Here is a 15936-nt window from a genome sequence, read left to right as displayed (position 1 = left end):
TAGTAACAAAAGAGGCCACAAAACAACAGCCAGTCTTGCTTTAACAGGAGAACGCAACAGTGTTGCTGATAACGTTACAGTAGTAGCAAGCAAAGAGAAAACTGATGTTACAGTAGTCGAGTTCACTGACCTGTCAGACCTACCAATGCTGCCGTTATTACAACTTATCGTCCGTTCAATTAATTACATTGAAACTTAAGATCGGAAGCCTAACCATAACGTCAGTATGCTATGTCGACAAGACAGGCTTCATCAATCAGCAAATAGCACTACACCACAATAAACAGTGTTGTTAGCTAGCTTTCTGGCTAGCGATTTAGCAAGTGATATTAGTGATGCGTTATTAGAAATATCTACATTTATCCTAACAAGGTGTCTATTAGTTGACAATCCTAGCAAAATATGAGGAAAATGCAAACATCTGATTCATAATCATGTTCTAGCAAACTAAACGACAAATTGCTTGTGTAGCTGGATGAAAGTCCAGTAAGAGCTTGCTAAATCTTGAATCCATACTCAGTGAAATTGCTTGCTTTCCCCCATTACGGACCAATGATGGACCCCCTTCCCAAATGTAGCAGAATCAAAAACAGAACAACTCACGACAGTATGCGCAGACCGATCGTCCAGAGGTTGAATAAACCTCCTGATGTGTTTAAAGTCCTGTGTTAGTCCCAATGTAATAGTCACAGAGCAAAATTTCGTTTCTGATTTCAGACAGTTGAGGACCAACAATACAACATCTTCTCTTAGGCAACGAGAAAACATAAGAACTCCGCCCCCCGTAAGCTGTGATTGGTGGCGAAATCCCTTTACCACAGCACTACAGCTGATCCGATTGGCTGCCGAAAAGTGTTTGTCATGAAAGCTTGGTTGACTTTGCACGAAGGGGGTGTGTAGGCAGACTAGACAGCGGCAGATGTTTTCACTAATCCGTGGTAGTGGGGGTTGTAACATGTTACTTACTAAATGAGAGTGTAATAATTCATGGCAAATCAGTTGGTTTTAAGCATATTCCTTTACATTCACTGGGTAGTTGTTTTAGTAGGCTATCGAATGACAAAGTTCTGGAAACAGAATTGAAGGGACAGGAAATATTGACACTCAGCGCTGATGTGTTCATAAGCGGAAAAAAAATATTTACACTGTGAGACCTTCATTCAAGGTTTGCCATGAAAGAAAAGTTTCAGTTCCTCGGATGAATTCACCGCCATTCCATGACAAATTGGTCACTTGATTGATCATGATTTTTGACTTAGTTGGTCATCAATTTTTATAAATATTAATAAATTAAGTGTTTGGCACATCTCATATCACATTAGGCCATATTATATGCATTTCAAAACGTTTGATTATTTGATATCATACATTAGTATTTATCTTTGCATCAAGTAAGATAGGCCTATAGTAATAGGACTGAAAAAAGGAGGCTAGCCAATATAAGGTGCGAGAGAAAGAGAGAGAAAGAGTCTGTGCAAAGAGCACAAATACAATAATAAAATGAATATAATAGCCTAATGTTACTATTAGTTATACTGTATCTATGTAACTCAAAAGTGATGCAAAGAGGGAGACAGCAACAAACAAAACAAAATTCAAACACAAAGGTCCAGAAGAAAATATGGACATGCATATGTAAATAAAAACAAAAAAACAAATTCTGCTTCATCATGATCAGCCACGCATATCCACACATAACCACAAATGGTCATGTTTATAATGCCACTGCAAACGACCAGATCTCTGCTGCTTTGGCCATATAGCCCACAGCTCTGGTAGAGCATCCAGCTCGGATGGGGGGTGACATACTACCCTTCTGGTCCAGATGGTTCTCCAGGGTGGATCTGATACTGTGAACATACCGAAGGGGCAGAGAGAGAGAGAGAGAGAGAGAGAGAGAGAGAGAGAGAGAGAGAGAGAGAGCAGTGATGAGCAGAGAGAAGGAGAGGAGAGGAGCAGTGCATCAACAGTTAGCTTTCGAGTCCATTGTTCTGAGCACACGCATTCCTTTTCACTCTCAGCCCCCCAGCTGCTTCCTCAATGGGTGACCAGTGCAAGCTGGGATTGACAGATGGTCGCCTGGAGGGGTCAAAGTGCACAGCACCCGAGTCAAAGGACCTTAAATCCCGATATGCCCGCCGACTTGAGGAGGGCTACTTTGTTGTGATTGAAACCCACAGTCATGGGGGGGATGTGGTGGGCATCCCGTGTGATGCCTTTGTTTTAATAACAAGGGATATTGTGAGAGCAATTCCCATTCAGATGTGTGTAGGTTTTTATGGTCGACACACTTCAGATTGAGGTTTCTTTGTGCGCTTGTGTTTATTTGACGTGTGAGTGCCTCCACTTAAGGACATCTGTTAAATAAATACTTCTACTCCAACCATTCTTGATAGGCTGTATAGTGGGAAATTAGGCGACACTTCAAGACTATTAAAACTGCCATTAGATATGAAAACGTTAGCTGAAGATAACTAACCCTAGCACCTTTACACTGTCGGGCACTGGTTTACGGTTAACCAATTTGGCACAGAGTGTCCTTCACTTCTCACCGTAGCTCCAAATGGCTGAGCTACAGGAATTGCTAATTCATTATTAAATGGACCAACAGACTGGGACTATATCAGATGGGTGGCAGAATGGACGCTGTCTTACTCCTAGTGAGGTGCATAAGGCTCTGAAGAATCTGATTCTGTGTTGGTCTTCAGGAGGAAAACCTCAAAGAGTTAATGAGTAAAGAAGTTGATTTCAGTCAGGCATTAGAACATTCTCGCCCCAGTCCTCAATCTTTTAACTCCAAGGTAAGGCTTTGGAAAGGATCCTGTGGAACACATAACAGTTAGAAAGTAGTGCATGATGGTACAGCGTACTGTACCTATCATGTGTGTATATCCTGAGGCTATTTAATTAGAACCTTCAATGTTGAGATTCTAAAATGACTGCCCTGGGACTCTCAATAATACCTCAGTTCCTACAGCAACAAAGCAAGTGTAAAAGGTCAAAAAGTCCAAATGGCGGCTAATAACATCAGTTAACTTTCAGGATCGATGAGTGTCTTTTTTGCTAAACCTACAGATGTGAAGGACAATGAAGGGACACGTTTCATTGATCGACCTCACTGGATATATGACTATGGGGGGTCAGGGCCTCCTATTGCCTCATTAAAGACATCCAACTCAGGGTGGTCCAAACAAGAGAATATCCATGTTGTTTAAAATATATCTCCTCTTTGTTTTCTACATCACAACAACAAAATAAAGATGTACTATTGTAGCCTTGGAACAGACAAATCGTTGACATTGCAAAGAAATTGTCGATAAAGTTCACACTGTAACAATTAACAAACTATTTGTTACAGCAAACAGTGACAGTCTGCCATTGTCCAAAGGCCTAAATTGATACAACGCTGTATCAATACACACAGGCTCTTGCACTATGGCGATACCCATTGTATAGGTGAGTATATGACTCATGCCTTCTCCTTCAGAAGTCTGGCTTCTCTCTTCTCACTTGTCACAGTTGGAAGTGTGCCATTCATGTCAACCCCACTCTCTTTTGTTATGGATGCCAGAGGGGGTTGGTGTTATTATGGAGGTAGCATCCATTTCTTTTGTAATGAGTGAGGTAATGACTACGTCATAATGACTCTGCAGCCTCACACACACACACACACACACACACACACACACACACACACACACACACACACACACACACACACACACACACACTCTCTCTCTCTCTCTCTTTCTCACACACACACAAACACACACAAACACACACACACACACACACACACACACAGACACACACCTGTCCTTTCTTGATTTCCAACAGGTAAGGAACTGCCAGGTGGCCACACAGTGCTGCAGACTGTTTTCCCCCAGCACCTGTGGAAGATCAGACACACACACACACACACACACACACACACACACACACAGAGGAGGGGGGGGGGGGGGGGGGGGGGACTGCTAGCCACATTAGGTCACTTACAGGAGTACTGCAAAGGAATGAATATTGAAACTAAACCAACGTTTTCATAAACCCAATTATCATTGTACAGATATCCATTCACTGGGTGTGTAACTTAGCTGGATGGGTCAGTGGGCAAAGTCAGTCTGAAGTTGTTGGACACATAAGCTGCTTTCAGAGACCTTCGTGTAAGTCCGGCTGCTCTGCAGATGTTAAACGGTTGGGCCGTATAGGCCTATCTGAACATTCATTTGTGTTTGTGTTTCTTACTGTAGATTTATGTTTTCATTGTACAGTCTTTTATATTTTGGTGCACTTTTAAGGAGATGCTCTTTAAATCTCATTGTACTGTGTCTAATGACAATAAAGGCTTTCAATTGGGAAGGTCCGCAGGTTAGGATAATGTCTGAATCACCTGAAGGGTCAGACCTCCGTTTGACAAAGCTCCGCATGTACTGCAGAGGTTGTGTCTGAAAGCAGCTATACTGTAGATATGGTTCTACACGTTCTAAAGTCGTTCTTTTCCATTACTGTCTCGGAAGTGTCTGTGGAGCTGGACATTTACATAATTAGACACAAACAAACAGACACAGAGAGAGAGAGAGAGAGAGAGAGAGAAACACACAAACATAACACAAGCAATCTCACTTAGTTAGAACACTTGGAACACTTTTATTAAAATTGTACGGTATATCGAGGTCACAGTATATAATTCTATACAAGTCACAGTGCAGCGTTGTGAGTAGAGATGTGTTTATGAACATCTACAGGTGTGTGTGTGTGTGTGTGTGTGTGTGTGTGTGTGTGTGTGTGTGTGTGTGTGTGTGTGTGTGTGTGTGCGCGTGTGTGTGGGCAACATTACATTACATCACATTGCATTTAGCACTTTTTTTTTGTCCAAGATGACTTACGTCAACTATATTACAAAGGATTACACTGTCACAATTCCATTGTATAAGTGCGTGGTAGTGCCGGAAATTGAACCAACCTTTCAGGCAACTGACAATTTCACTGCATTCTTTACATTTGTAATCATATGCATGTGACAAATAAACATCCTTGTATCCTTGTACTGCATGCTAGCTGTGTGTGCGTGCGTGTGTATTAGGGATCTGGACTTTAAGAACAGCCTTGAATGGACCCAAACACCTGAAAGCTGGAGGAGATGTACTTAATTGCAAGATCACGATTAAGATTATTTAGTGTTTGATACACAGCCTCTGCGCTCCCATCCCCTTTCATTTCTAAGATGTAGCCCTCTGATATCAACCTGTTCTGGTTGTACCTGTCTTTACAACAGAAGGCTGACCAGAAGTGACTAGCTACTCTCACTCTATCAATATTAAAGCCAGGATGTCCAAAGTCAAAAAATATTGATAAATCATCTTGCAGAAGATTCCTGTTCCCTGGAACGACCCCGGTCACAACATGGGCTGTTCTTTCGCTACACTTTTCTAACATTCTCTGAGCTATTTTCTTCTCCACCTGGTTATACCACCGTTTGTTATCTTGGGCTGTCTGTGGAGCAGCGTTGGTGAGGGTGAAAGTGGATTCTGCCTGGTCTTGATCACAGTTTTGACAACGGGGGTACAGGTGTCCCTTCTCGTAACCTGTGTTTGTGAAGTCCTTATTCACAGCCTGCTTTAAGCCCACTCGCCCACCCGCATCTTCTTCTCTGGTCATTTCCTCTTGTGAGAATCCATCAAGCTGCAATTTCAAATTGGAGACACAGGAGGGCAGAAGAGAGTCAAATAAGGAAGAATTTGTTTTTGTTTAGCACTCTGTCATCTTCGCACAGATTTCACATGCACATATGCACACTCCACACTCCACAGTGATTTTTGTAAGGCGTGTATGCACTCACACACTATGCAAACCACAGAACACAGAGCATACACAACACACATTTGCACTGTCTACAATAAAGAACAACATTTTAAAAAGAAAAGGTCTCATAAACAATGTCTAATGATTACAATGGCCACAGTACACTTCCATTCCAAATAAGTGACTAACAGAAAACACAGCAAACACACCTGAGGCTCAATCATCCAAGAAGTTGTTCTCTTGGTGGGGGCATAGCCCGTGTACAGGTAGGCAGAGTATACCGGAATTCTGTAGTGGGTGTCGTAGAGGGTCGCGTATCGGTAGCCTGTAAGTTTGTTGCTCTTGTCAGTGTCCGTGTGAGCCCCGTATCTCACATACACCTCGAAGTCTTTCCGAGTCATTTTCTCGTTAGCATAGCGCGCATCTCTCTCACGCACATGGTTTAAAGCATCGTTCTCCAGGTCAGTTTTAAGGTTCGCAGGTAGCCAGGCCACTTCTTCTGTCACACAGTCTTTCTCATTGGTACAGCATGTTTCTCTTGACATCAACCACAGTGGCCGTGTGCAGCTCCTGGACCAGGAGCTCCTAGATAGCTCCTTTTCTGCCACACACTCTTTCTTATTGTTAGAGAGTGTCTCTTTAATTAATATGCCCTGTGCCTTTGCGCTGCTCCTTTTGCTGTTGTACTTCTGGCAAAACTGATCATTCGGGATGTCGTGGAGCAGTGCAATTGGAGTAACGGGATTGTAATTCTGGTCCAACTCAGACAAGAAGCTAAGTAGTTCGTCTACTGGCGTACACTCTTTCTCGTTGCTTGTGCATGTGCCTTTTACCGGCACCCAATGTGGCTGTGCGCTACCCCTTTTGCTGGTGTACTTCTGGCAAATCTGTTTGTACCTCGAGACGTCGGATGGTAGGGGTACAGTTGGAATGACGGGATTGTTATTCTGGTTCTTGATAAAGAACTCTGGACAAGAGGAACTAAAATGTTTGACCACCTCTCCCTCCACCACTGAGGCAAGACCCAGCAGCAGCAGGCCAATGAGTTTCATGATGATGGCCATGATGTCTGTCAGGCCAGAGCAGAGTGAGAACAGCTGCTAAGAGATGAAGCCTAAATACTCACCACACACACACACACACACACACACACACACACACACACACACACACACAAACAGACACACACACACAGGTCAAAAACCCAGGTGATGATAATTTACAGGAACTGAAAGCATATTGTGAAAGTAAGCGGTGGACTAAAGTGCAGGCTATACTTGCAGCACATTTACTTTTTTCATTAACCCTTACGTGGCCGTATCAGCCAAGACCGTAGCTGTACGATTGTTATGGCAATATTGCACCAAAGTCATTATAGTACAAAGTCAAAACAGACAGCTGATTTAATACATCCCTGAGGGGACCTCTGAGGCCAAGGTCAATGCGCCACTTTGCACACACACACACACACACACACACACACACACACACACACACACACAGAAGTGAAATATCTATTGATTGTTGTAAGATACATTCATAATTCGATTAGGATTCGATAATGGAGTCACCAGGGGAAAAACCTCTTATAAGTCTTTGAGGAGTGAGGAGTGCCTGATCGTCTGCTGCTGCTTGGCTAGCGAAAGCCTGCCATCTCCGAAATTAGGTCAACACTGCTCCCTGGCGGTAGTAGATTGCAATATTTAAGGTGGAATCGAAACTGAATAACGCTTTCAATTTCAGTCTCGTTTCAAACAGTTGTTTGAGAGCGTAAATAATCGGTACAGTTTTTGAGCAAGACAATCGTTTGCGTTAACACCAAATTGTCCAAAGTGCAAAAGACAAAGACACACGTCAAAAACAAATTATTTTTTTCACTAGGCCTACTCTAGCCTACTGACAATGTCCAATGAAACTTTTGTGGTAGTGTGGTGAGGTTCTCAACAAATGGATGTATTGCAAACATTGTAACTGTTTCAAAAGGTTATAAAAACTTTACAAAGTGTGCGTTTTAAGCCTACCTTCCTGTCGCGACCACCTTGACAGCAAGATGCAGCGAAAAAACAATGACTCTTTAACTGTAGCCTAATTTGGGAGTTAGCAAATCAACTGATTAATCTATGTTGATGTGTTATTCATATCTATTTATTAAAGTCACGTTGTCTAAATACAACATTATGCTCTTCCTGACAAGCCACAGTGTTATAGCCTGCCGCCTTTAGTTGTGTCCCGTTATGGAGAGACAGTTCACTCCCTATTTACTCCAGAATACCTGCAATTTGTTGTAGTTCCGCTGGGGGCGATCGCGAGTAAGTGCAAAACAACGGGGGTCTATGGAGCTAGACCTTTACATTTGTCCCTTTCACCTGATTGTCGTTGAGAAATCGAATATTTGATGGAAGGGTACTTTGGGGTTAACTGTAACCATTTTCTGAGGCTGTTGAAAACGCACCAAATCACACAATGTGGTCGTTTTGGGTGTCGTGGGTTGTAATAAAGGTTGTCGACGATCAAACTGACTACTTTTTTCATTCGTTTTAAGAGTTTAAAAGAAGAATTTCTAGTTGTCTTGCCAATCGCGCTCATAGTAGCCTATCCGCTGACGTCGGGTCCCGTAGCAACACAGTAGGCTACAGTTGTATGAGGCTGCTGAGCCTGTCTTGTTGGCGGTGGCCTGTTGGAGGGATTGTAAGAAAAGTTGTAATTGTCAAATCGACTCGTTCTTTTTTATTTCTTCATCTGAAGAGGAGGAGAAGAAGGATTGGCAGCGATTGCGGCCGGGGCAAAAGTATAGTGTGGAGAAACCAGGTCCGCAGAGGTACGGCTCGCCAGCACCTGGGCTACCTTGTTGAGTTTATTATGTGGTGTCAAAACCGCAAGGATGTTTTTCCCCCACAGTATTTTGGCAGCAGCTGCCGCCAAATTCGCCAAATTCTACCCTCCTGCTTGAATCAGACCGTCATCCGCACACAAGGATGTTTTTGACAGTAGGCTAGCCTATGTTGGCAGCAATTGCTAAATTCTATCCTCCTGCTGCTTACCCAAGCTAGAAGAAAACCATGAACTCTCCTCTTAAACTCTTCAAATTAATTTTAAAAGTAGTCAATTTGATTGTTGACGACCTTTATTACACGCTACGACACCCAAAACGACCAAATTGTGTGATTTGATGCACGTTTTAAACGGCCTCAAAAATGGTTACAGTTAACCCCAAAGTACCGATGGAAGTTTTTGAAAGGTCAATATGGATTATAGGTTGAGGGTTCAAAGAACGAGAGTGAGGGAGAACGCCCCCCGCCTGTTTCTCCCATAATAATCACTCGATGCATAATCAAGTTATATTTTGTACTGTTGCTCTGCATCCCTTTGACTACGGGGACACACATATATCCACTATGAAGTTTACGCTCGCGACGTAGTTGAAGGAAGACTGATCTCATAGTAAAATGTAGTAATTTTCTGTAGTCAGTTAAGGAGTGTAGGCTATGTTAGGTAGGCTAAGGTAAGGTGCAATTTGGCTGCAGCCTGCTGGTAAACCTAATCTATGAATTAGATATAGTATCTTACAATTAATTTATTGCTTAACAGCTTGTCTGTTGATTTGGCTATTAATGTATGACGCAAATAGTTTTTTTAGGAGGGGGCATTTTACCCCACCCATGAGGGTGGGCCCCCTTTGTATAGCCTACATTTTATTTTTGTTAAAAATCTAATGAAATATAAAGTCTAGGCAGTTTAGTTGGTTATAATGAATGTCATTGCCACGTATAACCATGATAATAATTCAGAACACATTTAGCTTTTGTTTTCACAGTAATGCCACATTTTCCTTAAGGGGGGCATTTCCCCCCACTCTACCCTATGGCCTTTTGATTTCCTACAGGTTGGGTCGTGCCTAAAACACCCTAGAATTCTGCTAATGAATGACATCATTGACACGTTTGAAAGGCTTTTAAGAACAAATGAGTGACTTAAAAATATAATTCTCAGCAGTGTGTATTTTCTTAGTCTCCCCCCTTTCGAACGCCACATTCCAATTTCTAGACAAAAAATTACATCCTGAGGAAAGCAGAATTTTAGGGGTACAGCTCCATAAACCTCCATTCATTCTGCACTTACTAGCGAGCACCCTCACGTGGAACCAGACTAGGAACTGCAAGCAGTTCAGAATGTTTCTCGAGAGTGGAGGTTCTCTAGCCTGGCAAGCCAAACTATTTTGCCACTAGGGTGCGTCTAGATTTCTAGGCTAGAGGTTTTCCTGACGTTCTCTTTGTTTGTGCCAAGCAGAAAGGCGCGTGCCATATGAAGCCCCGGGTCAAGGCTGTAATCCCCATGAAAACATGTGACTGATGACTTTTAGATGTAGCCTATTTATTTTTATTGAGCACCTAACAAGTATACAGCCACATGTGTTTACTAACCGATCAAATACCCCAAGTGAGATACAACAAATAAAACTAGAAATGCAATTCCAAGGAATTACCAGTGCATGAAAATGCAAAAATAGATAGATAATGTAGATATGGTTACTAAGGTGTAGCTAGGGTAAACATGGTGGTTGCATAGTTTACAGAGAGTTGATAGTGTGAAGGTAGACGTTTTAAAGATGAAACGTTCCAGTTCTAACTTAACTAATGATTTCTATTCATGTTAAAATGTTGATTAGCTAACTTAGCTAATGATTTCTAGCAGTTACGCTAAAATGCTTATTATGCTAGCAATGCTAACTTTACTAACAATGCTAACCAGGTTGATTAGCTAACTTAACCGATGATTTCTAGCAGTAATGCTAAAAATGCTAACTATGCTAACAATGCTAAATTTGCTAACAATGCTAACCAGGTTGATTAGCTAACTTAGTTGATGATTTTTTGCAGTTATACTAAAAATGCTAACTATGCTAACAATGCTAACTATGCTAACTTGCTAGTGAGGACTTTTATTTTGAAACATTTGTTGCTAGGGTATCCATGGTGGCCACTATCAGCAAACAAGAAGTTACTGCAGTATAATCATGTTGGTTGCTATGGAAACGGTCATAAACACTTAATTTTAATGGTTGCTATGTTGGTTGCTAGGTACATGGAGGTTTCATGTAGTTGACTGGAGGCATAGTGGATGATAACTGACAGTTGGAATGGTTGAACAGTTCAATAGTTGAGTAGTTTCAATGGTTAAATGATTTAATAGTGTATTATTGCAGTGAGGACCTTTATTTTGAAACAGTTGTGGACAGAGGACGTAGTGAAACAGGATCTGTAGTCTTAATGAGATTGTATGCTTAAAGCCTGAGACAGAAGGTGCCTCTCATATAGCGTTCACGCGTCCTCTCTCGCTCCTCACTGATCTACATAAAGAATGATGGAGCGGCAACAATGGGATAGTCTAGCCCTTCTTCTATCTTTCTTTATGTAGATCATTGAGGATCGAGGAGCGAGGGAGGACATATAAACGCTGCTTGAGAGGGACCCACAGTAAATACTTTAAAAGTTGTATGTAGATAGTCTAATTAATGTTGATAGGCAGATTGTTTAATAGATATTGATTGACAGTTTAATGGGTGGATGAGTGAATGGTCTGAAGAAGATGAATGGATAGAAGGTTGGATGGAATGTGCCTTATATTCTTGTTAAGAGAGACACTGATACAGCTCTCTGAGAGTAGTTGACACAGGTGTAATCAATTTAACTGGCTAGTCAGAGTACTCTTAAAGCCTGAGACAGAGTAAATAATTTAAAAGTTGAATGTAGATAGTCTAATTAATGTTGATAGACAGAGAGTTTAATGGATGTTGATAGATTGTTTAATAGATGTTGATAGACAGTTTAATGGGTGGATGAGTGAATGGTCTGAAGAAGATGAATGGATAAAATGTTGGATGGAATGTGCCTTATATTCTTGTAGAATGGAGACACACAGCTCTCTACTGAGAGTAGTGGATACAGATACAGGTGTAATCAATTTAACTGGCTAGTCTTAAGAGAGCCAGCCTGAGACAGAGTAGATTGTTTAAAAGTTGAATGTAGAGCGTCTAATTGATGTTGATAGGCAGACTGTTTAGAATGGGTGGATGAGTGAATGGTTTGAAGAAGATGAATGGATATAAAGTTGAATGGAATTAGGAGGACTTATTTTGATACTGTTGTGCGCAGAGGATACAGGGGAACAGAATATGTAGTCTTCAGAGAGATTGTAAAGCCTGAGAGAAACTGACAGTTGGTGCCCAGGTGGCTGACCAGCTGGGGTAACATTCTAATTGCTGCCGTGATGTCATAATGAGCAATGTTAAGTCTATGGGGGAAATTGTAATAGTTTTTAACTAATAGTTTAAAAAGTATAAAAGTTACAAAGTTGAAAAATACAAAGCACACATGGCATAAGCAAGACCTACGCAACAAAGTTTGAATGAAGTTTGTACGTTAAACGGTTCAAGCTGAATTGCGTGCGTTAGAAGAAGAATAATAAAAAGTTGAAGAAGCCTAGGAAGAACAGTACAGTGCATTTTCATGCACTGTAATAATATGAAAAGAAAGAAAACAAAAGTCCAATCAGTGGTGCTACAAAGGAAATTAGACATACTGTATCAAGGCTATCTAGACATATCAAGGCCTTTTAACTCGGGGTGTTAAGTATAAGTGATAGCCTATAATTATGTGTGATATATTTTGTAAAACTTGGCTTTCAGCTCAGATCTGTGTGCATTGTTGGCGTTAGGATGATACTGTATTCAAAGGAAGAGACATACATGTAAATAGCCTATAGCAATCAGCAATGAGCAATGGAGAAAGGAGTAAAACGATTCTCTCAATGATTGCAGACTCACAAGAAAATATAATGCTGTGCTGTGTGGCAATAAAAACAAAACATTCAGCTCATTTGGCTGCAGGTCCAAATACAAGCCAATACAAACATAATTAGACACAAACAGGCGCAGAGAGAGAGAGAGAGAGAGAGAGAGACACACACACACACACACACATTAACACACACAATCTCACTTAGTTAGAATAGTTTTATTAAAATTATATTATTTAAAGGTCACACATGTATAATTAGTGTCACTGTCACAGTGTTTCCATGAGCATTGTGGTGAGAGATATGATCAATTACAGGTGTGTGCCTCTGATTACAGGTGTGTGTGTGTGTGTGTGTGTGTGTGTGTGTGTGTGTGTGTGTGTGTGTGTGTGTGTGTGTATTAGGGGTCTGGACTTTAAGAACAGCCTTGGATTGACCCAAACACCTGAAAGTTGGAGGAGCTGTACTTCTTTGCAAGATCACGATTCAGATGATTTAGAGTTTGATTCACAGCCTCTGCGCTCCCACGCCCTTTCATTTCTAAGATGTAGCCCTCTGATATCAACCTATTCTGGTTGTACCTGTCTTTACAGCAGAAAGCTGACCAGAAGTGACTGGCTACTCTTGCTCTAAGATTATATCCAAAGTAATGTAAAGAAAAAAAATCATCACACCAATCACAGCTGGGCCCTGGAACGACCCCGGACACAACATGGGCTGTTCTTTCGCTACACTTATCTGACATTCTCTGAGCTATTTTCTTCTCCACCTGGTCATACCACCGTTTGCTATCTGAGTCTGTCAGTGGAGCAGCGTTGGTGAGAGTGAGAGTGGATTCCGCCTGGTCTTGATCACAGTTTAGGCAACGGGGGTACAGAGGTACATAACCTGCGTTTATAAGGTCCTCATTCACAGCCTGTTTCAAGCCCACTTGTCCACCTGCATTTTCTTCTCTGGTCATTTCCTCTTGTGAGTGGCCATCAAGCTGCAGTTTCAGATTGGAGACACAGGAGGGCAGAAGAGAGTCAAATAAGGGAGACATTTTCGTGTACACTCTCTCTGAAAATGTCATCTTAGCACAGATTTCACATGCACATATGCACATCCCACAGTGATTTTTGTATGGCGTGTATTAGGGCTGTAGTCAAGACCACCTTTGTCGAGTCCAAGACAAGTCCAAGACCAGGACCGGTCGAGACCAAGTCAAGACCGAGTCCAAAGAGGTTCAAGTCCAAGACAGACCGAGTCCAAAAGACTCGAGTCCGAGTCAAGACCGAGTCCAGGACAGAAAAAAACAAGTTGCATGCATGACAGTATAAAGATAATACCCAATAATTTTGGGTTATTATTCATTTTGCTGATCTAAATACCCACCCAGGATTTGTAAGTATAACCATTCCTTAATATAATATTAAGTTATTATAATGTAATACGTTATGTAATCTAATTTAAAGAAAACAGAATGATATAAGGTGATAACTTACGTTACAACTGATACAAACACCAATCCACTACTATTACCACTGCTAGGTACTAGTACTGAGCATTTGAGCAACTAAATTACAATAGCTTCACTCCAGACAAAGACAAGAATGACCAGTATTACAGAGTGAACTCCTACTTCCCTTGAATATTATAACATAATAAAGATGCCTGGACTCGGTCAAGACCAAGAACCATATTTGGCAAGACCAGTGGCCGAGACCGAGACAAGTCCAAGTCAAATACCAGCGAGTCCGAGACAAGTCCGAGACCATAAAAAAACGGACTCGAGTTTGAGTCCGAGTCCGGACTCGAGTACTACAGCCCTGGCGTGTATGCACACACATACACAACACAGAACAGAAAGCATACACAACACACATACGCACGCACGCACGCACGCACGCACGCACGCACGCACGCACGCACGCACGCACGCACACACACACACACACACACACACACACACACACACACACACACACACACACACATTTGCACCATCTACAATGACAAACAAACAAACAAAAAAATAGGTCTCATAAAGACCTGGCCAGAGTACATTTCTATTCCAAATAAGTGACTAGAAAACACAGCACACCCACCTGAGGCTCAATCATCCAAACAGTCGTTCTCTCTGTGGAGTCATAACCTGTGTACAGGTAGGCAGAGTATACTGGAATTTTGTTGTCGGTGTCGTAGAGGGTAGCATATCGGTAGCCTGTAGATTTGTTGCTCTTGTCAGTGTCAGTGTGAGAGAAGAGTTCTCTCGCACACTTTTGTTCGTTGGTAGAACACTTTGTGCTACTCCTTTTGCCGTTGTATTTCTGGCAAATCTGTTTGTACCTCGACTCCGGGGACAGTACAGTTGGAGCAATGGCATTATTCTTCTGGTCTTTGATAAAAAAGTCTGGACAGGAGGAACTAAAATTCGTGACCACCTCCCCCTCAACCGCTGAGACAAGACCTAGCAGCAGCAACAGCAAGCCTATCAGTTTCATGATGATGATGATGATGATGATGATGATGATGATGCCGTCTGTCTATTCAGAGCAGAGTGAGAACAGCTGCTAAGAGATGAAGCCTACTCACCACAGACACACAGACAAACACACACACACACACACACACACACACACACACACACACACACACACACACACCAGATATTGCGAAAGTAAGCTGGTCTAAAGTGCAGGCTACTTCCAGCACATTTACAGTACTTTTCTCCATTAACCCTTATGGCAGTATCAGCCGACAGCTGTATGGTTATGTATGGAATGTGAAAACTGGCATCAGAAAACTTGCCCCATGATGCAATTTACCATTTGTACATGTGAACCACCAATGTTCGCACACATATGCATGCACGCTCACACAGAAACATACACACCCACGCACATACAAACAAACAGACAGACAGACAGACAGATCTACACACACACACACACACACACACACACACGACTGTTTCTCTCACATATACACTCACAGTTATTGTAACAACACCAATTATCGCCCCTTTCATTCGAAAATTCTAAAACAACCATGTTTTTTAATACCTCAAAATAACATTTTAGTAGCATTCAGTAGCCATAGGAGTATAGATTTGGACAAAATCTAGTTTGGTTCTTTCCGGGGCTTTTACCTCCTGAAATATCCGATTTTGTTTACCACACTTGGAGTTTAGTGCTGGCCTGGTGGTGTGCCTATATTTCACCCACTGTATTTTCGTGACCAATAATGTTGTCAGATCATGTTGTCATGTTGCCACACACACACACACACACACACACACACACACACACACACACACACAGTTCATGTTGTCATGTTGCCACTTGTGCATGTGTAGTT

General features: G+C 41.8%; 3 protein-coding genes across 4 annotated transcripts in view; all 3 read right to left on the bottom strand.

The window, feature by feature from the left end:
- The window catches only part of cep131 (centrosomal protein 131), a 33667-nt gene extending 32928 nt beyond the window's left edge, over window positions 1-739 (bottom strand). The window contains exon 1 of the mRNA XM_062526020.1: window positions 604-739. The gene's annotated coding sequence lies outside the window, so the exon portion shown is untranslated. The remainder of the gene's footprint in view (window positions 1-603) is intronic.
- Window positions 740-4668: 3929 nt separating this feature from the next.
- Window positions 4669-8011, bottom strand: LOC134070036 (uncharacterized). Of its 2 annotated transcripts, none has more exons than XM_062526225.1 (3): window positions 7386-8011; window positions 6012-6916; window positions 4669-5682 (listed from the first exon to the last, which is right to left on the bottom strand). In XM_062526225.1, exons 2-3 carry the CDS (start codon window positions 6864-6866, stop codon window positions 5095-5097), a joined length of 1443 nt encoding a protein of 480 aa, XP_062382209.1. In that variant the 5' UTR covers window positions 6867-6916; window positions 7386-8011; the 3' UTR covers window positions 4669-5094. The 2 variants fall into 2 exon arrangements, with proteins under 2 accessions (XP_062382209.1, XP_062382208.1); XM_062526224.1 differs by having other exon boundaries at window positions 7824-8011.
- Window positions 8012-12800: 4789 nt separating this feature from the next.
- On the bottom strand, window positions 12801-15124 carry LOC134070203 (uncharacterized). Its single transcript, XM_062526469.1, has 2 exons — window positions 14685-15124; window positions 12801-13582 (listed from the first exon to the last, which is right to left on the bottom strand). The coding sequence occupies exons 1-2, from the start codon at window positions 15078-15080 to the stop codon at window positions 13013-13015; spliced, it is 966 nt and encodes a 321-aa protein (XP_062382453.1). The 5' UTR covers window positions 15081-15124; the 3' UTR covers window positions 12801-13012.
- Window positions 15125-15936: the final 812 nt, after the last annotated feature.

Source organism: Sardina pilchardus, chromosome 22 (assembly GCF_963854185.1).
Source record: "Sardina pilchardus chromosome 22, fSarPil1.1, whole genome shotgun sequence".
NCBI lineage: Eukaryota > Metazoa > Chordata > Actinopteri > Clupeiformes > Clupeidae > Sardina > Sardina pilchardus.
The sequence above is the reverse complement of the archived record's forward strand: the minus strand, read 5'-3'. Positions and strand labels throughout refer to the sequence as shown.

What these genes read in the sequence shown, in the direction of transcription:
- LOC134070036 (XM_062526225.1), bottom strand. Translation starts at nt 6,866, where the DNA reads ATGGCCATCATCATGAAACTCATTGGCCTGCTGCTGCTGGGTCTTGCC. An exon ending in CTTGGATGATTGAGCCTCAG is followed by an intron (nt 5,683 to 6,011) that starts GTGTGTTTGCTG and finishes TTGAAATTGCAG; the next exon opens with CTTGATGGATTCTCACAAGA.
- LOC134070203 (XM_062526469.1), bottom strand. Translation starts at nt 15,080, where the DNA reads ATGAAACTGATAGGCTTGCTGTTGCTGCTGCTAGGTCTTGTCTCAGCG. An exon ending in TTTGGATGATTGAGCCTCAG is followed by an intron (nt 13,583 to 14,684) that starts GTGGGTGTGCTG and finishes CTGAAACTGCAG; the next exon opens with CTTGATGGCCACTCACAAGA.